The following is a 27,089-nucleotide window of genomic DNA, read 5'->3' as shown; positions in this document are numbered from 1 at the left end:
TTATGACCCTGGCCTGTGTGTGCAACTGATCTGGTTTTGACCAACCTACCCCCAATTTCAGTGTAGTGGAGATGCCCTCACAATCTTGTTTTTGAAATGATTTGCAATCTCCTAAGCAGTGAGTGAGTTACTGGGTGGAGGTGGAGGTGGAGAGGTTCTTCCGGGAAGGGGGGGGGGCGTTGCCGCCCCCTAAAAATTGCCGCCCTGGGCAAATGCCTTGTTTGCCTCGTGGAGGATACACCCCTGCATATTATGGATAACCCAGACAGTGAGCAGATATGCAGTTCATTTAGCAGATAGAAGCTTCAGCTAACATCTGGGGTGATCAAAGTGTGTGCTGTGTGTTTTACTAGGAAGACATGCTGTCAGGAGAGAGACCTGTGTTGTTTACACACAGATTTCTCTCCTCAGATTTAGTGGCAATCACCAAGTGTCGAATAAGATTTGCCAGCTGGAACCCGGTGATTGACATCCACTGCAACCAATGGCAGTGGAAATAGGGCAGCGCATGTGCGCCCCCTACCCAGAACTGCAAAATCATGTATATATACATGATTATGTAAGGAATGTTAGTATATGAAGCAAGGAAACCATTGCAGGAGAGAAAGAGAGGAACTTAGTTGGCAGTAGTTATACAGAGATATCATGCAGGTCCCATACGGACATATTGAGCACTTATGGCTACCGTCTCCAAACTCCAACATGTGTTCAATCGAACAAACTGATCGAACATGGGGACACCGCCGGATGTTGTTTCCGGAGGTGATGACATCATTTTGTTGATGTGTTTCGTCCGCCAATCATTTGCACACCACACTTTTCACAGATTTATTTGTAAAATTTTGAAAAACATTTCTCATTTTTCTTCCACTTCACAATTATGTGCCAATTTGTGTTACATAGTTAGTCTGGCTGAAAAAAGACAAAAGTCCATCCAGTTCAACCATAGAAAAAAAAAAAGTTATAATCCTATACCCACAGTTGATCCAGAGGAAGGCAAAAAAACCCCCAGCAAAGCATGATCCAATTTGCTACTGCTGGGAAAAAAATTCCTTCCTGATCCCCCGAGAGGCAATCGGATATTCCCTGAATCAACTTTACCTATAAATGTTATATCCAGTTATATTCTGTGTATCCAAGAAAGAATCCAGGACTTTTATGAAGAAATCCACTGAGCTGGCCAGAACCAACTCTTGAGGGAGTCTATTCCACGTTTTCACAGCTCTCACTGTGAAGAAACCTTTCTGTGTTTGGAGATTAAATTTCTTTTCCTCCAGACGTAAAGAGTGCCCCCTTGTCCTCTGTGATGACCTCAGGGAGAATAACTACACCGAGTTCACTATATGAACCACTGATGTATTATACATGGTGATCATATCCCCCCTTATGTATTATACATGGAGATCATATCCCCCCTTATGTATTATACATGGAGATCATATCCCCCCTTATGTATTATACATGGAGATCATATCCCCCCTTATGTATTATACATGGAGATCATATCCCCCCTTATGTATTATACATGGAGATCATATCCCCCCCTTATGTATTATACATGGAGATCATATCCCCCCCTTATGTATTATACATGGAGATCATATCCCCCCTTATGTATTATACATGGAGATCATATCCCCCCTTATGTATTATACATGGAGATCATATCCCCCCTTATGTATTATACATGGAGGTCATATCCCCCCTTATGTATTATACATGAAGATCATATCCCCCCTTATGTATTATACATGGTGATCATATCCCCCTTATGTATTATACATGGAGATCATATCCCCCCTTATGTATTATACATGGAGATCATATCCCCCTTATGTATTATACATGGAGATCATATCCCCCCTTATGTATTATACATGGAGATCATATCCCCCTTATGTATTATACATGGAGAACATATCCCCCCTTATGTATTATACATGGAGATCATATCCCCCCTTATGTATTATACATGGAGATCATATCCCCCCTTATGTATTATACATGGAGATCATATCCCCCCTTATGTATTATACATGGTGATCATATCCCCCCTTATGTATTATACATGGAGATCATATCCCCCCTTATGTATTATACATGGAGATCATATCCCCCCTTATGTATTATACATGGAGATCATATCCCCCCTTATGTATTATACATGGAGATCATATCCCCCCCTTATGTATTATACATGGTGATCATATCCCCCCTTATGTATTATACATGGAGATCATATCTCCCCTTATGTATTATACATGGAGATCATATCCCCTCTTATGTATTATACATGGAGATCATATCCCCCCTTATGTATTATACATGGAGATCATACCCCCCTTATGTATTATACATGGAGATCATATCCCCCCTTATGTATTATACATGGTGATCATATCCCCCTTATGTATTATACATGGAGATCATATCCCCCCTTATGTATTATACATGGAGATCATATCCCCCTTATATATTATACATGGAGATCATATCCCCCCTTATGTATTATACATGGAGATCATATCCCCCCTTATGTATTATACATGGAGATCATATCCCCCTTAATCTCCTCTTCTCAAGAGAGAATAAATTTAGTTCCTCTAATCTTTCCTCATAGCTGAGCTCCTCCATGCCTTGTATCAGTTTGGTTGCCCTTCTCTGTACTTTCTCCAGTTCCCCAATGTTCTTTTTGTGAATTGGTGCCCAAAACTGAACTGCATATTCCAGATGAGGTATTACTAATGATTTGTACCGGGGAAATTATATCTCTCTCTCTGGAGTCTATACCTCTTTTAATACAAGAGAGGATTTTGCTCGCTTTAGAAGTCACAGCTTGGCATTGCATGCCATTATTAAGCTTGTGATCTACCAGAACTCCCCCCGCAGATCCTTCTCCCCCCAGTTGTACCCCCCCTAGGATGTACGATGCATGCATATTCTTAGCCCCCAAGTGCAGAACCTTACATTTATCAACATTAAACCTCATTTGCCACATAGTTGCCCAATTACACAGAGCATTGAGGTCATCTTGTAAGTCGGAGACATCCTTTAAGGACATTATTCCACGGCACAGCTTGGTGTCATCTGCAAAGACTGAAATGGGATTTTTAATATCAGACCCTATATCTTTTATAAATATATTACAAAGTAGGGGCCCAACACTGAACCTTGGGGTACACCACTGATGACCCCAGACCATTCTGAGTATGAATCATTAACCACTACGCTCTGAATACAATCTTTTAGCCAGTTTTCTATACATTTACATACAGATTTTTCCAAGCCCGTAGACTTTACCTTACACATTAGCCGTGTGTGGGGAACTGTGTCAAACGCTTTTGCAAAATCCAAGTATAACACATCCACCGCCACCTCTCTGTCCAAGTATTCCACGTCCACCATCACCCCTCTGTCCAAGGTTTTGCTCACCCCCTCAGAAAAAGAAATCAGATTTGTTTGACAACTTCTGTCTTTCATGAATCCATGCTGTCTGTTGCTTAAAATATTTTTTTCCAGCAAGAACTCATCTATGTGGTCTTTTATTAAACTCTCCAGTATCTTCCCAACTATAGAAGTTAAACTAACAGGTCTGTAATTACTTGGTAAAGATTTTGACCTCCTTTTAAATATTGGCCCCACATTGGCCTTACGCCAATCCAGTGGTACTATGCCAGTCATTAAAGAGTCCCTAAAAATTAGAAACAATGGCTTTGAAATGACAGGGCTCAATTCTTTAAGGCCCCGTTGGTGTATGCCATCCAGGTGCTTTGTTCACCTTTATTCTATCTAAATATTGTTGGATCATATCAATTGTGAGCCAATGTGGATCATCTGGAGCTGTGTCAATACCACGCCCATTATGGACAAGAGCTCCCCCATGCTCCTTTGTATACACAGAGCTGAAGAAGGGATTAAATAAATGTGCCTTCTCTTTGTCCCCAGTCACCCACTCTAGATGATCCTGTAAAGGGCCTACATGCTCGGACCGAACCTTTCTACTATTAACATATTTGAAGAATTTTTTGGGGTTGGTCCTGCTATCTTTTGCAATCTGTCGGTCGTTTTCAATTTTTGCGCCTTTATTTCCTTTTTGCATATTCTGTTATATTCTTTGTAATGTTTAAACGATGATAGCGTTCCTTCATTTTTATGTTGGTCTATCACATCAAATCCCAATAAAATACATTTCGTTTTTGGTTGTAACGTGACAAAATGTGGAAAATTTCAAGGCGTATGAATACTTTTTCGAGGCACTGTAGTTGTTCCTGCTCACTGGGGTTTCAGCAGTCCCCTCAGATTGAAGGCAGTAGACTATTTCTGAAAGCAGGCCTGCCAACATTTATTGTTGCTTTACTGTGAAAGTCTTTTCTTTGGCTCACAAATAGAGTGTTTATATTTGCTGCACATATCAGTCTCATTTTGTTCTTTTTGACCAAGTTACCTCTAATTCCAATATTAACTTCATATTGGTTTATACTAACTTGTATGTGAATCCATATTACAGTTGTGATTTATTTTGGTCACGAGAGCACGGTGGTGTCAGCAGAGGTCGGGCTTTCAACAAGAAGTTCATATTGACAGGGAACCAAAAAAATACTAAGTAACCCTTAAAGGGGGTAGTGCTACACTTATATGACCCTTCCTTTCTGCTGTTCTCTGCTGCTCTGAAAAAGAGAACTCTGATGTAAACTTCAGGGCAATCTAAGAACTGCCCTGCATGGGAAGATCACAAGTCCTCTTTAAAAGACAACCTGACCTTTGGGGAAGCAGTCAATGAATTCCCCCACCCACTTGGGAGCAGCTCACCTAGTAATGTACAAACATTCAACCCTAATCCAGTGATGTTCGCAGTGTGGCTTTAGCTGGCTCTTTTTCACACTATGCATGAGCACTGAACCTCTAAAGTATTCATTCTTATGAGGCAGTTGTGCTTTGCAGGACCATTGGAGACCACCATCAATACAGCTATCCCAAAGGAATGAATGAGGCTGTGGCTCACATATGCAGCCACCCTGTTCTAAACAGGAGCTACTTGTCAAATTTAGTTCTCCTGGGTGGTAGACAACCTATCTAACTAGTCTACTTGTTCATTTGGTTTTCCCCTCGATTCAGTGAAACTGTAATTTCTCCCTTCTGCCAGTAGAGGCCACTGGTACCTCTGGTATTAGTATATGCAGCTACAGTAAAACTGACTTATGAATATTCATGCTTCCCCTAGCCAACCAGCAAGAGTTTCCTGGCCACTGGTGCATGCCAGGGGAGAGCTTAAATATTTGGGGCGGGCCAAATGATCTCTCTCTTCCACCCAGGCCCTGGCCCGAGGTGGGTGTATGTGGAGCAACTGAGTGATTAGTCCTGCAGCCTCCGAAACATCACATGCCTGATGAAGGGGTCCTGCGAGACTCCGAAACATTGCCTTGCTGTAACTATGTGTTGGTTTATTAAAACCTTTGGACCCATATTGGTGATCCTTGGTGTGCTGGTGACATTTTTTCCTTTCCGGGCCAAATGATCTCTCTCTTCCACCCAGGCCCTGGCCCAAGGTGGGTGTATGTGGAGCAACTGAGTGATTAGTCCTGCAGCCTGAAGCCTACACAAGTACTTGAGACTCTGTGATCTGGAAGTCTGGCTGAGGACAGGAGAGGAACTAATGATGCCTGAGATGAAGAACCAATGGCCACTCTGCCACATGAAGTCCTTGTTGAGGAGAGCCTGGGAAATCATCTAGATGGACTCATCAAGACTACTGCTGCTACTGAAAAGAGATGGTAGCTAATGGAAATGGCTGCTACTAAGATGGTACAGATTGCTGGGATCAGCTTAAAGAGTCTGCAGGCCAGTAATCTCCCTGAAGTTTTAGTGTGAGTTAATAAACTTCTTTTTGTTTTGCATCTTAAAGTGACTAGTGCCCACTAGTCCCACTATCTACCCCTGAGGTGATCTGTCAGCCCACCCTCCCTGGGGCTACCACCATGCTTCCATGGTTCTGGGGGATGATGCACATATTTTTTCTGAAGGCTGTGTGATGCTGGCAGGACCATACAGTTAAAATTACCAGATTAGGACTAATGGTAAGCATATTTGCAATGGAACTGACCCAGACTGCACTTGAGTACTTCCTTTAGAATATCGTTTCCCCATCTGAAAACCGACAACAGACACCACAGCCAACCATACAAGACTAGACGACACCAGTCTTGAAGTAAACCAGGAGGTAGACTAGTTTATTTGAACACAGATACAAGATATATACACTCAAGGGACAATCCCCCCTCCCTGCATAATGACACAGGCACACCAGCACACAGTTCCATCAGGAGGGAGGGCTGCAGGAGACACCCTCTCACTAAGCTAATACACATAAACACCTACATCCCGTAATAGTTTGCTCCCAACCCAGTCAATAGAACAATGGGATGCAGCCACATGACATTAAACAATCAACAACCCCCACCTATCTCCTAAACATGTCTACACAGTCTGAGACAAAGCCCACACAATATTAGGACAGATCACCCTGTACCCCTAACAGGCACAGGGTGATTTACACATAAGAGGGATATGGGGAGCTGAGACACCTCTCCAAAGTGAGCTGGGTTCCATGGGCCACCCACCCAAAGTGACTCCCGTCACAACATTATCTGGTAAAATGCATTCAGTGGGATGAGGGGATTTATTAGAGGACAACCTCACCGAACATGGTAATAAAAACTGTCCATTTGTCCAATCAAATACAGGGCAATCTTAGAAGAAAAACTGTTAGAGTCTGCAAAAGACTTCAGACTGGGGTGGAGGTTCACCTTCCAGCAGGAAACGACCCAAAACATCCAGCCAGAGCTACAATGGAATGGTTTAGATCAAAGCAAATTCATATGTTAGAACGGCCCAGTCAAAGTCCAAACATAAATCCAATTGAGAATCTGTGGCAAGACTTAAAAATTGCTGTTCCCAGACACTCTCCATCCAATCTGACAGAGCTTGAGCAATTTTGCAAAGAAGAATGGGCAGAAATGTCCCTCTCTAGATGTGCAAAGCTGGTAGAGACATCCCCAAAAAGACTTGCAGCTGTAATTGCAGCAAAAGGGGGTCCTACAAAGTATTGACTCCAGGGGGCTGAATACAAATGTCAGCACACTTTTCACAGATTTATTTGTAAAAAATCTAGAACTTGGATAGGGTAAGGGGTGCATAGGCTGCCCAAGGGTACCGATATCTGATGAAAACTTCCTAGACTATTCACAAGCTTCTCTTCTCTGATGCAACAGTCTCTGTTTGGAGTGATAGCCATCAACCCCTAATGTACCACCCCAGACCCCAAATTAACTTCTCTTCACCCAACCATCTGGAGATTTTCTTCTTGAGCAGCAGATCTGGCTCCTGTCAATTTAAATTAGGTGCACAGTCACTAAAAGGGGGCTAATCTGGTTTCCTATAAGAGTGCTCCTTCCTCTATCCATCCAGGTGTAGGTGTACTCACTCAGATCCTTTCCTGTACCGCTTGCAGAATGGCTGCTGCTACCAGTCCTATCAGCTGGGCTGCTCCATCCCTGCCATACAGGTGGTCCTCTCTCAGGGGGCCAGCGAGTCCTGCAGTTTTCTTCTTTCCAGCTCCAGGCTTGCAGGCAGGCCCCATCCCACCATGCCTTCTGGCAGGCTTCTTCCTGCTCCACACTCCTCTCCCAGCACCACTCTCCTGCTACTGAACAGGCTCTAACACTTTTAAGTTAGGCCCAGCCCCTTGCCAAGCCTCTTGTTGGGGATTGTCTGAGGTCACTCAGGAGTGCGGCCAACCACTCCTCAGATGCCAACAGCTCCTGTCTAACAATTAGGGTTCTAGCTCCCAATAGCTAAACTAGGAGGGTGCTACAAAGTAGTTGATTTGTAGGGACCAAAAGAACCCCACGAACATTACACACAGGGCATACAGAGGGAGATAGAGTGGCAGAGTAGGCACCAGGTCTAATCCAAAACAGACGGACATTCATGAAGAGGCAAACAATCTCATAAAGATAGACCCATAGTTATTGCAAAAGCCCCTACAAAAAATATTCAATGGCTGGATAATATCCAGATCCTGTACATCCCCATCAGTCAGCAAGAACAAAACAATACCTGCTGCTTCTATACACTGAAGAACCTCTGCGGAAAAACCCAGGCAATCAGTATAATGGTTGGAACAAAATATGGTAGCATCACACCAAAACGTTAAAATCCAAACAGAAGGTTTGTATTCCAAAACATGTAGTGAACTCAATAGACAAGGCATTTTTGGGCTCCACTCTGCCCTGTTAATCAGGCTTAAGAAAAATGGCTGTTGTTGGAATCAAACTGGAGATGGGATCTTTAGCATGTTGGTGGGGCCAAGCTTTGGGACCAACAGCGTACACAGAGAAGAGAGAATGCACAGTGAGAGCAAGGAATGCTGCAAAGTGTATAAACACAAAAGTTCTGACAAGGTGGTAACAGGGTCTGTGTAACACGACTGAACTCACAGCACTTACAGAGAGTCTTGCAAAACACAGTTCAGTTTTACAGAGGATGCTCAAAACTGCATAGAGTGCCCGGCATCATCTGACAAAGGAGGTGGCTGGAAGGTGGTCTGGCAACAAGGGACCTGAAGGTGGAAGGAGCTCTGGAATCTGGTTCATCTGGAACCTTTCTTTATGCTAGGCATGGTGTTCCTGATCCGCGGGTTCCTGTCCCTGACCTAGCCACTTTGCAAATACTCACCAACTGGAGGACACTGCTATTTATTAGCACTGACCACACTAAAGATGTCCACCAAGGTCATTAAAGGCAGCAGCTTCCAATGGCAGGGCTGATGGATCCATAGACATAACTTCTATGTTGGCAAGTACCACTGCAACATCCTGGATAAGGGGGAGATCTGTAATGCCACTATCCCTCCAATCAGCAGGGGCCTGACGAAACAATTTCTGCTCAGCACACAGGTCCTCAATAGGTTTTAATGGAGACATTTCCTGATGGCTTCAGGTCCCTCATATACTGCAGCATATACAGGGCATGGCTGTTTCTTTACTTGATATGGGGTGACCTCCCATTGGAGCTCCAATTTGTTCCCTTTTTTAAATTCTGGGTGTTTCACCAACATCCAGTCTAAGTGCTGGATGTGGTCCTCGAAAGTCTTAGAAAAGATGATACTGCAGCCCATTTGCCGGAAAAAACTGAACACACAAACAAAGGCTTTGTATAGGAGGGTGGTATTTTAGGGGTTTTCATTGCTCTGGGGGGCTTATTTCTTCTTATTTTGTGATGATAGGACCTTATTTTTAAGTTTGGTGTGTTCAGAGTGCACCATCCACTTGTTGCTGACCACCTGTTCTTGGAGTTGCAGCACTGCCCGTGTTACCATGTATTGTTATTTTCATAATTTAAGTGCAGAAGGTTCAACATTCACTGTTACTGGGAATTCATTTATTGTTGCATCATCCGAAAAAATTTCCTGAAAGAGTCATCACTGCTGTTTCAGAAGTAGGTCCTAAAGGGTATTTCCACTTTTGCAGCCAAACTGGGATAACACCAACTATATATTTGTTACATGTCCCCATTACCATAGCATAACTTAAAAATATATTTAAAACGATACCAAATATTCTTTTTTTTTTTTTATAAAATAGCAAACATGTCTATACTTACCTGCTGTGTGCAGTGGTTTTACACAGAGCAGCCCGGATCCTTCTCGTGTCCCCCCGCAGGCTCCCCTGGCTGCTCCTTTCTGTTAGGTGCCCCCATAGCAAGCAGCTTGCTATGGGTGAACTCGCTACTCCATGTGTCCATTCACACACAGAGCCACGGCTTGACCCTACCCCCTTTCTCTCCTCATTGGCTGGCTGACTGTGATTGACAGCAGCGGGACCCAATGTCCGAGGGACACAGCACATGCGTGGTGAGAATGGAAGGACGTCATATGATGTCCTCCCAGAACGAGAGAACCACCTTGCGCCCGTCATTGTACTATATGGCAGGCGGAAGGTGGTTAAGCTAACCGTTTATTTTACAGAATGGTTGTATAACCTCCTTAAATTGAGTAATCTGAAGGCTTGCCTATGAAATCAATGCAATTTATATCCAACCAGACAGGCACCTGTACTCCATAGTTAATTGTAGGTCTGAAGGAAATTGTACAATCAGATTGTAACAGGTGTAGGCAGGTAAACTGTAAGAATACCTTACGGTGGCATTCCAAGCTGGAAGTGGAAAGATATATGTTTTCTCAAGGTAGAGAGACTCTGTCAGGAATGGACTCAGCACTGGTGGTGGGACTCACCTGCCGTGTGGGCTGCAGTACCAGGGCTGACCAGCGGGTGCTCTCAGCAGCCAGAAGCTCACTTCTGCAGTCAGCCAACACCTGGGGCTGATTGCAGGAGGTGTATTTAAGGAATGACCAGGCCTGTGATCAGGGCCTTGGTGTAATGTTTCCCATGAGCCCCTGTACCTGGTATCCTGTGTTCCTGCCTCGTTCCTGACCCTGCTTTGATCCTGACCTCTGCTGACTGTCTTCTGTTGAACCCCTGGCTTGCCTGACCATCCTTCTGCCTGATCCTCGGTACTGCGCTGCCCACTACCTGCTGAACCTGGCTTGTGACCCCGACCATTCTCTGCTTGCTCCTCCTGTACCACGCTGCCCGCACGATACCGACCCGGCCTGTCTGACTACGCTTACTTCACCCGACGATCCATCCATCCCGCACGGATCACCTTTGGTAAGTCTGCCTGCCTCTTCCCATCAGACTGCACTCCCCTGCCAGTACTCTCTACCACAGCCGGACGCACTCAGGGGTCACGACCTGGTTCCAGTCTGCACCAAGTCCATCCGCACCATCGGGGCCCTGGTGAATAGCAGGCTGGGACTTAGACCCCGCGCCCTGAGGAAATCCGTGCTGTGGGTTGCTACAGACACTGCCAGGTGGCACCTGACAGTACCTTACGGCCTGCCTGACCATTCCACCGCTCCAGCCTGACTACGCCTGTGTTCTTGAAGCCTGCTACTTCCCTGTGTCGGTCCACACATTTCTGGTCATACCCGGATCCCTAACAGACTCCAAGCAAAACCCCTGCTGTAGGTGCTAGCCCAGCTTGTGGCCTGCATAGATGAGAACAAAGGACGTCCCATCTGCTGCACTCCAACCAATCCACTTTCTTGAACCAGGATAAAACCAATAGACAGTGGAAATACAGTGGGGGACTGGCAGGTAAAGAAAATCACCCCGCCGGCACATGAATGGAAGGAGCAGGTGTCCTGAAGTGAATCCAGTGTTGCTAGTTTGGTGAAAGAGATGGACACCGCTCAACCGACCCCAGGAGTCAGGTATATGGGATAGCCTCAGCTAGTCGCTCCAGCCACGCCCACTGGCACATTTCATCCCACCCACCAGGGCTTGATCTCAGATGCCAGGTGCCTACTTAAGGTTACTGCTTGGCATTGTTGTGAACTTTTGGCTGGTGCTGCACAGGTTAAGGCTTTGTGCTGTGTTGTCTTCCCAGTATAACTGTTTTGATTTTCTACTGTTTTTAAAAATTTTGAAGTTTTGGCGGGGTCGCTGGTCTTGCCTAAATAGACTAAATAGTCTAGCACTGGCCCTGCTAGCAAGTAGAAGTACAGTGGCTTCTCTCTTTGTCTTCAGGCTGGACAAGGTTAATAGTCCACGAACAAAAATGTATGCCTAGGTTTATTTCCCCTGGAGGTAGACCAATGGTGCTCTGTGCCGAACCGTCCCTTTGTGATAACATTTTGCCATTTCTGTTCCGGTTTTACCCCCTTGGTAAGTGGTCTTCCCGGTCTATCCTTTTTAAAGCTGTATATGTTAAGCAGCTGTTATGTAGACAGGCATTCTACACTGTTTGTTTAGGGTAATGTGAACTTGTAGTCTTTCACGTCTCTAGATTTCATACTGTGCTGATTGCTGTTGTCTAGTAGAGTTTTGTTGTGGGTGGGGAAAACCAGGTGCCAGACTATCTGGTGGGGGTGGGGCTGAAGGGGGCAGGGATTACTGCCAGCATGTGTTGTATATACGGAGCTGTGATCAATAAAGGATTAATTCATTCTTCCTACACGAAGTTCCGACTCGTGGTTTAGGATATCGGGGGAAGGATTGTCTTTGAACTCTAATACCATCCTTGGCAGAGCACTGGAAGACTTGCCAAAAAAGGGGACCATTGGCTGAGATGCTTCGCTCCGCATGAAGAAGCCCAGGTGGAATGGTTCCGCCACAACTGGTTGGCAGCGGTGGGATCTTTCCTTATTGCGGAGAAAGTCCAAACCACCAACCAGGACCCCATATTTTTCACGTAAACGTCCCTGCTCGGCCCGATGAATATACCGGAACTCTGGAAGCCAGCTCTCCAAAGCCTTCTTCTCGCTCGGGGAGGTATCGCTGACTCCAAGACCAGAGAGGAACTGTTGGACGAGATTATGGCCCTGGACCAAGCAGATGTGCACCCCACTTCACCTGATGCTCACTCCACTACACTTGAAGTGAACACCGCTGTGCCAGAAGTGAACTCCGCTTCACGGGAGAAGTTGGAGGAACAGAGCAGCTCATCGGCCCATGAAATGCCAGGCCCGCTCAGCACCGTACGGAGACCCCTATACCATTCGGATTTACAACAAGAGGTGGAGTGGCGTTTGGCTCTGTTCGGCAGCGCTCCCACCCCTGAAAAGATTTCCAAGGCCCTGGACAATGCCACCCAACTGCTGCTTAGTCACTCCCGGTCATCAACGAGGGCTCAGTCTGGGAGGGGATTACCTCCCGCCTTCTCCAGACTGCAACTAAAGAAAATTCCCTACGCTGCTTTTAAAACTTTCTCAGAGGCGGATGGGGACATTCACAGCTTTCTTCAGGACTTTGAAGGGTTGTGCACCATCCATGGTGTGGGAGCCCAAGACTGGGTCCCCATTTTGAGCAGCAAGCTAACTGGTCGGGCTGCAGACGCATTCAGGACTGTACCCGACAGCTACTGCTTGGAATACGATTATGTTAAGGAACACTTGCTGTGCTCTCACCTCAGAGGCGTACCACTTAAAGTTCCAGGCACTCAAGAAGAAACCCCAGGACACCTTCACTGAATGGGGACATCAGTTACAACACGCTGCCCGCAGCTGAGTCGAAGGGTGTCAGATCACCAAGCTGGAGGAATTGTTGCAACTGCTGTTACTGGAGCAGTTTTACAATGGACTTCCAGGGGATGTTAGACATTGGGTCCGGGACAGACACCCCCTAACCTTAGCCGATGCTAGTCGCTGGGCAGATGAGTACCTGGACAACAGGAGGCTAACCAAGCCCACCATTCCCCCTGAACCTCAACCACAACCAGTGGTGCCCACTCCAGTCACCCGAGAATGCCTCAGACCACCCACACCTTTCGACCCAAAGAAGACTGGCCCACGCTGTTATGGCTGCAACCAAACAGGAAACATCCGCATTCATTGCCCCCAGAATCCATCAAGGCCCCAGACCAGTCAACCCCCTCGGGGCCCTTCCAGCCGACCCACCACTCCCTATGGCCAAGCCTCTGCCTACTCCCTACAGGACTACCCCAGTGACACCGCCTCTTCATAGAGGAATTTTACAACCGAGGATGAGGACATTGGGGTCTTTCATGAGGCTAACCCTCTCCAGGCTGCCACCCCGGACAATCGACAACATCACCAACAGGTTGTCCTTCTTGACTGCCATCGGGCCCAAGGATTACGGGACACTGGGGCCACACTCACCCCTAGTCCAACCCCAATTGGTAACAGACTGGACCAAGACCGGGCGGTCTGTGGCTGTATGGGTAGCGGGAAGCCATGTCTACCAGATTCCTACCGCAAGGGTTCATCTGGACTGGGGGTCCGGGGCCAGGGATGTTGAAATTGGAGTAATGCAGAACTTGCCAGCTGAGGTTCTCCTTGGAAATGATCTGGGAGTCCTGATCTCCACTTTTGGCACCGAGACCCCTGCTGAAGCTCATCTGGTCACCACTCACCACCAAACTAGAGAGCACGCTGCCGCTCCACCTACCGAGGTTCCGGTAAGCCCACCCCCTGCTGAGCTTGTCCCTGCCCTGACCTGGGATTCCCCCGCTGATGTCGTTGTAGAAACAGCCAGTGACCAGACCTTAGACCCCTATAGATGGAGGGCTGGGAGTGATCCTGGGGGATTGGGCATGATATTCCACTTGCTGGGAATTTTGGTAACCGACGGACCCTGCATCGCTTAAACCAGAGTTTCTTCTAGCCAGGAGTATCGGGGGATGTTCGGGACTATTGTTGGTCTTGTGAGGTCTGCCAGAAGGTAGGGAAGCAGGGAGACAGGCCCAGGGCCACTCTGAGGCCCCTACCTATAGTCGGGGAACCTTTCAGTCGTATCACCATGGACCTAGTGGGGCCCCTGAAATGGCCTAGTCCCACAGGCAAGAAGTATATCTTGACCATTGTCGACTACGCCACCCGGTATCCGGAGGCCGTAGCGCTGAGAGATGTGCAGGCAGAAACAGTTACTCAAGCCGTGCTGCAGATCTTTACTTGGGTAGGATTTCCTCCGGAGATCCTGACTGACCAAGGCTCGTAGTTCACGGCCGAGCTTGCCCAACAACTTTGGAAGTTGTGTGGGATCAGACCACTGTACAGCTCTCCCTACCACCCCCAGACCAATGGGCTCTGCGAACGGTTTAACGGTACACTGAAACAGCTCCTCCAAACGTTCACCATGTCTCATAAGGTCTGGGAGTGGCATCTCCCCCACCTCCTGTTCGCCTACCGAGAGGTACCGCAGGAGTCCACTGGGTTCTTTCCCTTTGAGCTGCTGTACGGCCGGAGGGTTCGGGGACCCCTGGATCTCCTATGTGAACACTGGGAGGGAGCAGTGGCTGAGGAGGGGACCTCGGTGGTGGCCTATGTGCTGGAGCTCAGGGAGAGGCTACAATGGTTGACAACCCTAGCATGGGACAACCTTGAGGCCGTCCAGAACCGACAGAAACAGTGGTATGACCGGTCTGCCCGAGACCGAACGTTTCACTTAGGACAGAAAGTGTTGGCCTTGAAACCAGTCAGGCATGACAAATTACAGGTTGCCTAGCAGGACCCGTACCAAGTGGTGGAGCAACACTGTGATACCACGTACATTGTAGCTCGCTGTTCGGATGGAAGATCCGGCGAACCTTCCATGTGAATATGCAGAAACCGTTCATTGGACAGGATGAGAGTGTAGCTACTATTTGCGCTCCAGCTACCGATGACTCAGAAACGCTTCTTCTGCCGGGGCTGCCAGGAGACGGACAGTGGCAGCTGAATGTTGCGGACATAGATATCAGCACACGGCTGCCTCCCAAGGCCCAGGAACAGGCCCGTCAACTGCTCCAAGAGCGCCGAGGGCTGTTCTCATCTCTGCCCAAGTCCACCAACACAACTGCCCACCGGGTAGACATGAAGGGTCAGGCCCCCCTGAAGCAGGCAGCCTACCAAGTGCCTGAGTCCATCAGAAAAGGGATGAGAAGAGAGATTAAGGAAATGTTGGATTTAGGTGTGATAGAACCCTCTGACAGTCCCTGGGCTCCCCAGTGGTCCTGGTACCCAAGAAGGATGGAACCGTCTGGTTCTGTGTGGACTACCACAGGCTCAATGACCAGACTGTGACCAATGCATACCCCATGCCCCGGATAGATGAGCTGCTGGATCGGATGGCCAGAGGTATTTTTCTTACCACTATTGATCTCTGCAAGGGGTACTGGCAGATTCCGCTGGATGCGGACGCAGTACCAAAGTTGGCATTCATCACCCCGTTCAGCTTGTACCAGTCCAGGGTCATGCCGTTTGGAATGAAGAAAGCCCCGGCTACCTTTCAGAGAATGGTAGATAATCTGCTGGATGGGCTGTAGAACTTCTCCTGCGTATATCTAGACGATATAGCTATCTACAGTGATAGTTGGGAGAATCACCTCCGACACCTCAGGGAAGTGCTTGATCGCATCGGGCAAGCAGGGCTGACCATCCGACCTGACAAATGCCATGTTGGGGTGTCAATATCTAGGACATTTGGTAGGATGTGGGAAGCAACGACCAGCAACCGTAGAGGTGGAAGCAGTAGCAAATTGGCCCACTCCCCAAACCAAGAGCCAGGTCCTTGCCTTCCTAGGCACTGCGGGGTACTACTGTAAATTCATCTCCAACTACAGCGCCATTGCTAAACCCCTAATGGATCTGACCTGGAAGAATCTGCCCCGACAGGTTGTGTGGTCCCCAGAGTGTGAAACAGCTGATCCATGCTCGCGTTTTGGCTGCTCCTGACCCTTCCAAACGGTTTTGTGTTCACACAGATGCCGCCACCTTTGGATTGGGTGCTGTTCTGAGCCAAATCTGGGACGACAGGAACGACCATCCAGTGGCCTACCTAAGTAGAAAGTTGTTACCCCGGGAGGAGGCCTATGCTGCTGTGGAGAAAGAGTGTCTTGCCTTGATATGGGCCCTCAAGAAATCACAGCCCTACCTGTATAGGCGCTCCTCCACCGTACTCACCGATCACAACCCCCTGGTATGGCTAAATCGGGTCTCCAGGGACAATGGTCGTCTGCTGCGGTGGAGCTTGGCCTTCCAACCCTATAACTTTACCATCCAGTACCGACCAGGGAAGAAAAACGCCAATGCGGATGGGTTATCCCGGCAAACCGAGTTGGAGAAGTAACCCTCTGAACCGACCAGCTCCAAGCGGACCCGTTTGAAGGTCTCGCTGAGTCTGGCGGGTGTTACGCAATGGGGAACCTAGTTGTGACGGAACCGTTCTGCCTGGGCTTCCTCGTGCGGAGTGAAGCATCTCAGCCAATGTTTCCCTTTTCCGGCAAGTTTTCCAGCGCCCTGCCAAGGCGGATATTAGAGCTCAAAGACAATCCTTCCCCGATATCCCAAACCAAGAGACAGAACTTCGTGTAGGAAGAATGAATTAATCCTTTATTGAACACCACTCAGTATATACAACACATGCTGGCAGTAATCCCTGCCCCCTTCAGCCCCACCCCCACCAGAAAGTCTGGCACCTGGTTTTCCCCACCCATAACAAAACTCTACAACACAACAGCAATCAGCACAGTATGAAATCTAGAGAAGTGAAAGACTACAAATTCACATTACCCTAAACAAACAGTGTAGAATGCCTGTCTACATAACAGCTGCTAAACATATACAGCTTTAACCACTTTCCGACCGGCTGTTGTATATAAACGGCCGGATGGTGGCACTGCAGGGTCGGGTGGCCGTCTATAAACGGCCTCCCCGCACCCTGCTTGTGCGCGCTCCCTGGGAGCGCGCAGCACCGCGATCCGGTGCCCGCTGTGTCCTCCGGACACAGTGAAACACCACTCGTCGGACGGGACCTCTGTACGAGGTCCCGATCATGTGATCACTGATTGGCCAATCAGTGATCACATGCAAAGTAGTAAGCAAGATGTCACTTCTGACATCATTGCTTACTATGTGTGAAATCTGTGAATGATCACAGAGGTCACATGGTACAAGGCTATTCACAAAAGTCTTGTACCATGTGACAAGCTGTGACCAATCACAGCTCACTCAGTTCTTCTCAATGAGTGCAAGAATGCACACAGAGAGAAAGAGAAATGATTGCTTTTACATCCTATATGGGTGTAAAAGCAATCAGTGTAAAAAAAAAAATAAAAAATCTTCATCACCCCCCACAAGTAGTACAGTGTCACCATGCTGACACTGTACTGCTAGGGTGACAGTATGTAAAAAAATAAAATAAAAATAAAAAATAATATAAAAAAATAAAATAAAAATGTAAAAAAAAATGTTTAAAAATTATAATTTTTGCTTATAAACTAATTTGGATTTTTTTTTTGTTACTAAAAAGATAACGGAATAAATCTTGGCTAAGATTTATGATGAAATATTATTTATTTGCAAAATTTTATAAAAAAAACACTTTTTTTTTTTACATTTTTTGGACATTTCATTTACATAGCAAAAAAAATACAAATCCCAGTGGTGAATAAATACCACCAAAATAAAGCTTTATCTATCTCAAAAAAATTGTAAAAAATTCATTTGGGTACAGTGTTGCATGACCGCGCAATTGTCCGAGATCTCAAATGGTCAGTCCGCCCCTTCTGCTGACCCACACGGAACTAGTATAAATTCCTGTCTGTCTGTCCCCCAGTAGCCTTTGGAGGCACCTGCTAACACATGTTTGACCAGCTTTGCTATCTCGGAAAGTCACACATGTATGTGCACCAACTATTGGAATATCTTCTGATCCTTTCTGCACATTATGGAGTGTTTTTTTTTTTTAGGGTAATTATAAATGAATCTTCAACAGTTTAGAATCCAAGGGAACTGTGGGGAGTACGTGATTCCCAAATTGCCCTGAAGAGAAAATATCAGTTTTTGATGAAGTTATTTTATGGTTGGGTTTTGCATAAGGTATATAAATGTATGGACATACCCTCCAGCCGTCGAAGTTAATTCAGCTTCAATGGTTCTGTCACCAGGTTTTGTACAAAACAGTTTGATCGCATTTAGCGCTGTGTCATCTCCTTCTCCTTGAGATGGCTCCACCTTAAAAGGAAACAAAAAAAAAAGATTTATGAAAATATATTTTTGGTTAGATCAGGAAGAATTATTTTTAAGTGATATAGATGTAGAGCTACCCTTGTGAGGGCAGCTGGAAGATGATGGTGCTCAAAGGTTGCCCTGACCATGCAAGCCTCCCGACACCTCTGACACCCTGGGTTTAGACATAATTCGCAAGAGATCACAATTGCAACACAATTGCAACAAAAATATTGTTTTGTTTAGATCAGGGAGAATTATTTTTAAGTGATATAGATGTAGAGCTACCCTTGTGAGGGCAGCTGGAAGATGATGGTCCTCAAAGGTTGCCCTGACCATGCAAGCCTCCTGACACCTCTGACACCCTGGGTTTATACATCATTCACAAGAGATCACAACGGCAACAAAAGATTTATGAAAATATCTTTTTGTTTAGATCAGGGAGAATTATTTTTGAAGATTCATATTCATACGTTCTTCAGTGTACCTGGTTAGATGAGGTCTCTAAATACCGAGATGCTCACAAATATAATGGTGGGTTTCACCCAGAAATGTCATAATGGCCCCTCTTACTATGTAAATTCATTTTAGTTTTTTATTACTCAAGCCCTTTGATACAGTGATCTGGGTGGCCCTTGTGATCCATTTTGAGGGGGCCCTGGGTGCCTGAGACTCGCCAGTTCCCTGGCCTGTGAGGTGGCGGCAGACTGAAGCCTTGTTTTTAGGTTTGGTTGAAGATGTATTCATGTCCTCTCACTCTTCTATATTGTGAGTATATTCAGAGACTCGGTACAATAAAAATATTGTCAATGGACATAAGTAATGTTCTAAACAAGTATATTTTCAGTTTTGTAGATCATATCACCCTTATGCAGAGTTCTCTTTTCCCTGAAGAAGGAGTGAAATCACTCCGAAACGCGTTGGATCTATGTTAGTTACCTCTGTAATTTAAACAATATGTCTTTGCGGTGATGTTTTAATATGTTCAGAAATGGTTTATTAAGTATGACTGCACAAATTATTCATGTTACCAAACAAAAAGCCTTGATGGTGATGTTAAAATATGATCTTAGATGGTCTGTTATGTTATAATTCTTATGTGTGTAAATTTGACAAAATAAAGATTTCACATTTTTAATTCAATTTATGCGTCATGTTAGACTGCAGTTTCGTTTGTGTTCTTACCGTCCTTGCTGCAGTCCTGTTTCTATCCCTTCTTATGTTTGTCTGTGCTTTTCTATGGGCGTCGTCTGCTGTCCTCTGGGCTTTATTTCCTTCCATCACTTCCTGTCCCACCTCCTTCTCTGCCTATCTATATAAGATGTGCTCAGACTAGGCCGCTTTGCCTGAGCAACATCTTAGTTGTTGGAGCTCCCATGTGTTTCTGCTGTGAATCCTATATTGTCTACTTGTATACCGATCCCGGCTTCTTTCCCGACCTTGCTTGCTTTCTGACTGTCCTGACCTCGGCTTGCCCATTGGATTCCCTGTGTCTTCTCCCGTTGTGCTCTGCTCCCGCTAGCGGTCTCCTCCACCTCAGCTGGGTGTACCTGGGAGCCGCGACCTGGTCCCAGCCTGCTGCAAGTCCATCCCCACCATCAGGGGCTCTGGTGAACAAGCAGGCTGGGGCTTAGACTCCGCGCCCTGGGGAACCCCAAGTTGTGGATCAATAGAGCTCACTACCACAGGTGCTGACATTATGTATTTATGCCTTCAAAATTCCAATTAATTTAGGGGGTTTTCTTTTTCATGTTTAACTCCATATTTCGTGGATGGTGGCTATTTATCAGGAAATTCTCCCTCCTGAAACTCAGATTCAGTGCTCTAGAACAGTGGTCTCCAAACTGTGGCCCCTTGTTGGCTTGTATCCAACCCTTGGGGCATTATTTCACCCACTGATGGCAACAATGGGGCTTAACTCTTCCCGCTGACACCAATGAAGAGGTTAAATTTCTCCCAATGACACCAACAATGGAGCACAATTGCTCCCAGTGACACCAGTGATGGGTAGGGTTGCCACCTCATCCCTTTAAAACCAAGCACATATTCATTACACAGGTTCTGGGGCTAATTTAATGCAGATAAGGCATTAAGTGAGTTTAATGAATAATGGTGTGAACCTCCTGCGCTTCTATTCCTAAACAAAACAAACTACTAAGAGAAGCATCTTACATCTAATCACATACCAATGATAAAATGAATACAACATATATATATATATATATATAATGATGCAGCGCTACTCACATACACTAAATATATACATAAATATAAATGTAAATAAATAAATATAATATATATAATAAATACAAAAAATCAGTGACACACTATGTGAAAAAACACAAGGCAGTGAAATACTAGGAAAACTAGAACTAAAACTCCATACACGTGCTGCAATCCTTATAGGATCAATATGTGAGAAAACAGTGAACCAACTCACATACAGGGGCGGACTGACCATTTGGAAACTCGGGCACTGCCCGAGGGCCAGGGGTCAGTAGGGGGCCCCATGAGATGCCCCTGGAACCTTTTCCATAGGCCTCATGAGTTGTCAGTCCGCCCCTGCGCACATCCATAAAGTATAACGCATAAGCTAAATATCAAAAGTGATTATATCCTAAGCAGGATATGATGGTGGTAGTGCACAGTCCCACGTCTCTGGTCCCGTATGCCGGGTGTAATTCTCAGTATCTGTCCTCATTCTGTATGTATGGACTCTGCACAATCCCACTTCTCCTGTCCTGTATGCCAGGTGTAATTCTCAGTATCTGTCCTTATTCTGTATGAATGGACTCTGCACAGTCCCACTTCTCCTGTCCTGTATGCCAGGTGCAGGGGCGGACTGACAACTCATGGGGCCCCCAGGCAATAGGGGATCATGGGGCCCCTGTGTCCTTGCCCAAACTCAAAAAAAGCCTATGAAAAAGGTACCAGGGGCATCTCATGGGGCCCCTTACTGACCCCGGGCCCTCGGGCAGTGCCTGAGGTTCCAAATGGTCAGTCCACCCCTGGCTAGGTGTCATTCTCGGTATCTGTCCTTATTCTGTATGTATGGACTCTGCACAGTCCCACTTCTCCTGTCCTGGATGCTGGGGGTAATTCTCAGTATCTGTCCTCATTCTGTATGTATGGACTCTGCACAGTCCCACTTCTCCTGTCCTGTATGCCGGGTGTAATTCTCGGTATCTCTCCTCATTCTGTATGTATGGACTCTGCACAGTCCCACTTCTCCTGTCCTGGATGCTGGGGGTAATTCTCAGTATCTGTCCTTATTCTGTATGTATGGACTCTGCACAGTCCCACTTCTCCTGTCCTGGATGCTGGGGGTAATTCTCAGTATCTGTCCTTATTCTGTATGTATGGACTCTGCACAGTCCCACTTCTCCTGTCCTGTATGCCGGGTGTAATTCTTGGTATCTCTCCTTATTCTGTATGTATAGACTCTGCACAGTCCCACTTCTCCTGTCCCGGATGCCAGGTGTCATTCTCGGTATCTGTTCTTATTCTGTATGTGTGGAATCTGCACAGTCCCACGTCTCCTGTCCTGTATGCCGGGTGTCATTCTCAGTATCTGTCCTCATTCTGTATGTATGGACTCTGCACAGTCCCACTTCTCCTGTCCTGTATGCCGGGTGGAATTCTCAGTATCTGTCCTCATTCTGTATGTATGGACTCTGCACAGTCCCACTTCTCCTGTCCTGTATGCCGGGTGTCATTCTCGGTATCTGTCCTTATTCTGTATGTATGGACTCTGCACAGTCCCACTTCTCCTGTCCTGTATGCCGGGTGTCATTCTCGGTATCTGTCCTTATTCTGTATGTATGGACTCTGCACAGTCCTACTTCTCCTGTCCTGGATGCCGGGTGTCATCTCGGTATCTCTCCTTATTCTATATGTATGGACTCTGCACAGTCCTACTTCTCCTGTCCTGTATGCCGGGTGTAATTCTCGGTATCTCTCCATGTTCTGTATGTATGGACTCTGCACAGTACCACTTCTCCTGTCCCGTATGCAAACAATCAGCGAGAGTGCTGCCTTCAACAAGATGGTGCCCTTTGCCCATTAAGGTTGGCTATTGCAGTGCACCATCCTGTGGTAGGGAGTGCCTTTTTTTAATCTGTAAAGGTTAAAAAAAAGGCAGCGAGTGCGTTGCCTGACGCAAAATGGCGCCCTTTGCGCTATAATAGCCAACCTTACTGAGCAGGTGCAAAGGGCGCCATCTTGTGGTCGGTAGGTAGGCAGCACACTCACTTTGTATCTGTTCAGTTTGCACACTATACTGAGCAGGTGCTAAGGGAGCATCTTATGGCACGCAGTGCGCTTACTTAAACCTGTAAGAAAGGTTATGAAATGTTTTTAAGAGATAAAAATGACTCCATTGTGGCAGGCAATGGGCTCACAGGTTTAATAAAATGATGACACACACTCAGTATCCATACAGCTAGTATTACCTTCCATTTGGGGACATTGGGGGGGAATTTGTCAAAACGGGAACAAACAGAATCTGGAGGAGTTATGCATGGCAACCAGTCAGCTGCTGTGAACCGCCCCCTCCCTCCAAAACAAAATTGTATCTACGGTCCTGCAGTTAGGAATGGCAACAAGGCAGGGCAATGTTATTATAATAGGGGACTTCAATTATCCAGATATCGACCGGGCAGACAGGACTGCTCACTCATTTACGGCTCGCCATGTCTTAAATGTCTTGCAGGACAACTTCGTGTGTCAGGTGGTGGATGCTCCACCTGGAAATACAGGCGTACCTCGGTTTACGAATTTAATGCGTTCTGCGGGACTTTTCGCATTGCGAAAAATTTGCAAATCGAACTGCGGTTTCCCATACAAATGCATTGAAAACCAATTAATCCATCAGAAAAAAGTTTAAAAAAGTTTATCTGTTCAAAACTCTTTATAAAGTGCACTTTGAAGGCATAAAGGGACATGATTAAAAAAAAATTGTAAATGCACTGAAAACCAATTAATCCGTTCCGGAGGTCAGAAAAAAGTGAAAAAAAAAAGTAATTTATCTGTTCAAAACTCTTTATAAAGTCCACTTTAAAGGCATAAATACTGTACAGGGACATGATTAAAAAAACAATTTGTAAATGCATTGAAAACCAATTAATCCGTTCGTATTGCGAAAACAATTCGTAAACCGAGGCATTATTTTCAATGGATTTTCATTCGTAAACTGAAAATTACGTCAACCAAGGCATTCATAAACCGAGGTATGCCTGTAATGCTCTGCTAAATCTACTAATTACAAATAACACAGATCTGAAGGAGGGGTATAATAAACAAGACTGTATTGTTAATAACACTGCATGGAATGTACTCTTGTGGCTAATAGAAGCCAGTGTGCAAAAAAAGATTTGAAAAACTTAAAGTAAATAAATCACCAGGACCAGATGGCTTACACCTGAGAGTCCTCAAAGAACTTAGACAGGTTATAACCAAACTATTGGTCCTAATTTTTAAGGACAGTTTGTATTTTACCAGCTGATTGGCAAAAATCCAAGGTGGTACTACTGTTAAAAAAAAAGGGCAGAGGCAAATACCTGGGAACTGCAGGTCAGTCAGTCTGACATCGATAGTATGTAAATTATTGGAGGGGATGATAAGGGACTATAGCCAAGAATTTGCTGATGAAAACAAAGTATTAAGTAGTAATCAGCATGGATTTATGATAGACTGTTCTTGCCAGGCCAACCGTTTATCATTCCATGAGAAAGTGAGCTGCCATCTAGACAAAGGAAGGCCTGTGGATGTGGTGTATCTGAACTTTGCCAAAGCATTCAAAACAGTTCCCCATAAGTGCTTAATTTACAAATTGTGGTCTTTTGGCTTGGATATACCTGGATAGAAAACTGGTTACAGGGGCGCATCCGAAGGGTGGTGACAAATAGTGTGAATTCAGAATGTTTTAGAGTTGCAAGTGTGGTACCCCAAGGCTTTATTCTGGGACCCAGGGGTGGACTGACTGTTTGGAAACTCGGACACTGCCCCAGGGCCTGGGGTCAGTAGGGGGCCCCATGAGATGCCCCTGGTACCTTTTTCATAGGCTTTTTTGAGTTTGGACAAGGACATAGGGACCCCATGATCCAATATTGCCCGGGGACCCCATGAGTTGTCAGTCCGCCCCTGCTGGGACCCATTCTGTTTAATTTATTCATAAATGATTTAGAGGTTGATATAAATAGTTTGATCTCAGTGTTTTCTGATGATACAAAGCTAAGTAGGGCAATAACTTCACCGCAGGATACAGAAATTTTACAAGAACAGCTCAATAAAATAAAGGGGTGGGCAACTTCATGGCAAATGAGGTTTAATGTTGAAAAATGTAAGGTAATGCGCTTGGGGGCTACAAATATGAATGCAGGTTGCATGCTAGGGGAGAATCCAGGATGGAAAAAGATCTGGGGGTCCTGGTAGATCATAGGCTCAGCAATAGCATGCAATGCCAAGCTGCAGGACTATCAGGATGCATTAAAAAAGGGGATATACCCAGGAGATAAAACCAGAATTCTACCACTTTACAAAACTCTGGTTCAGCCACATCTTGAGTATGCCGTCCAGTTCTGGTCTCCAGTCCTCAGGAAGGATGTGCTTTAAAAAAGTCCTGGATTCTTTCTTGGATACACAGAATACAACTGGATACTAACATTTATTGGTAAAGTTGATCCAGGGAATATCCGATTGCCCCTCGGGGATCAGAAAGGAATTGTTTTCCCCTGCAGGAGCAAATTGGATCGTGCTTTCCTGGGTTTGTTTGCCTTCCTCTGGATCAACTGTGGGTGTAGGATTTTTTTTTTTTTTTTTACCGGTTCAACTGGATAGATTTTGTCTTTTTTCAGCCAGACTAACTATGTGACTATGCTAGAACTGGAGAGAGTCCAGAGAAGGGCAACAAAGCTAATAAGGGAACGGGAGGGCCTCAGTTATGAGGAATGAGTACAAGCAGTAAACTTATTCTCCCTTGAGAAGAGAAACTTAAGAGAGGATATGAGAGAAATATACAGTACAAACATCTTAACCTTCCTAGCGGTCTGATTATGTCCATATTTCTGTGCTCAAAGTGGTACATTTTTTTGCATGGAAATATGTCGTTTTTTTATTGTAGGCCTGTAATTTTTAGGAATAACTTACTGAAATCTGTCCAAACAAGAGTCTAGTAAACATCCCGGGTGTGATAAAATTTGAAACACAAAATCATAAATTATAATTTAATAAAAAATAATATAATAATAAATTTAATTCAATAATATAATCAAACCAAAAACACTGAAATGTGAAATAGAGCGCCAAGTTCGCACATCGCTGAGCTCAGTCGCAGAATCATTTTCAGTGTCTGATGATGAATTTCCCCCACGAATCATTATCACTCAATTCTGCAAGTGGTTCTGATTTACTATCGCTGTTCTCTAGTTGGTCTAAAACCACTTTTGACCTAAAGGGACGCTTTTTGGACGCCATGGACGTTTCTCAGTTTCCAGGCAGAAAGAACAGTAAAAATGCAGGCAGGGCGCCGGACAAAGCACTCGGGACAAAATGTATGTGAAATGGTTTGATACAGGAATGTTATACTATGTGATTTTAGTGTATTTAGTGAATGTCACTTTTTGACATTTTAAAATTTTTCGCCGGTTCCGTCCCCCGTACGTCCCGACGTCACAGGAAACAGAACCCGGAACACAGATGCCGGCATCGGCCGGAGGACATTACGGGGGATGCTGCAGGGGGGACATCGCGGGAGCGCAGGACAAGGTAAGTGATCGAGGGATTGCGGAGCAACGCTGCAGTGTATTCCTGAGTGTAGCTCGGGGGGGTTACCGCTTTTGGTGCTGAAACTTTACCCCGAGCTACACTCGGGAATACCTCCAGGGGGGTTAATTATGATTCTAGCATAGACACTAATCAGTCCCAGGTCGCTTAGTAGGACATGCGGCCACTCAAAGAAGTTGGAGGAGAACCGGTTTATTATTAAACTGCATGGGGAGTTCTGTAATGTTAGAGCAGTATGGGTTTGGAACTTCCTTCTACAGTGGGTGGTGTCTGTAGGGAGTATCGAAAATTTAAAAAAAAACTCTTAGATGGGCATCTCAGTAAATGCAATATACAGGGATATGGGAAATGGTATTAACATAAACACACACACCCACACAGGTTGAAGGATAGAACGGTGTCTTTATCCAACCGAACCAACTACCAATTATGTCATCACCAGACAATTTCCTTGATAGCTGGCACAGAAAGCTGCAATGACCATGTTGATCCTTGTCACTCCATTGCTGTGACACTGTCCTTCCATCTTCTCCTTGTCTTCTTCTGGGTCCAAAGTCTTCAGTTGGCTTGAATTTTGAAAATGACAGCACAGCAGAGGTTTTTTTTGGATTTTTTTTTATTTACAGACTTGTATCCCACATGGGATATCACTCATTTCTGAGTAATTTGTGTTTATCAGTTCATCAGTTCATTTTTTTATACTTGTGACATCCCCCCTACTTTCAGGTTATGTACACATCTC

At 45.6% G+C, this 27,089-nt stretch overlaps 1 protein-coding gene across 1 annotated transcript in view; it reads right to left on the bottom strand.

Annotated features, from left to right (window-relative positions):
* Positions 1–27,089, bottom strand: part of LOC149452471 (vitelline membrane outer layer protein 1-like) — a 33,371-nt gene that overhangs the window by 1,625 nt on the left and 4,657 nt on the right. Inside the window, exon 2 of the mRNA XM_089689158.1 lies at positions 18,459–18,571. Coding sequence (XP_089545284.1) covers positions 18,459–18,571 — 113 coding nt within the window. The remainder of the gene's footprint in view (positions 1–18,458; positions 18,572–27,089) is intronic.

The sequence above is a fragment of the Staurois parvus genome, unplaced genomic scaffold (assembly GCF_062004578.1).
Source record: "Staurois parvus isolate SC_StPar_1 unplaced genomic scaffold, SC_StPar_1.0 ptg000470l, whole genome shotgun sequence".
Lineage (NCBI taxonomy): Eukaryota > Metazoa > Chordata > Amphibia > Anura > Ranidae > Staurois > Staurois parvus.
This window is presented reverse-complemented; position numbering and strand designations above follow the sequence as displayed.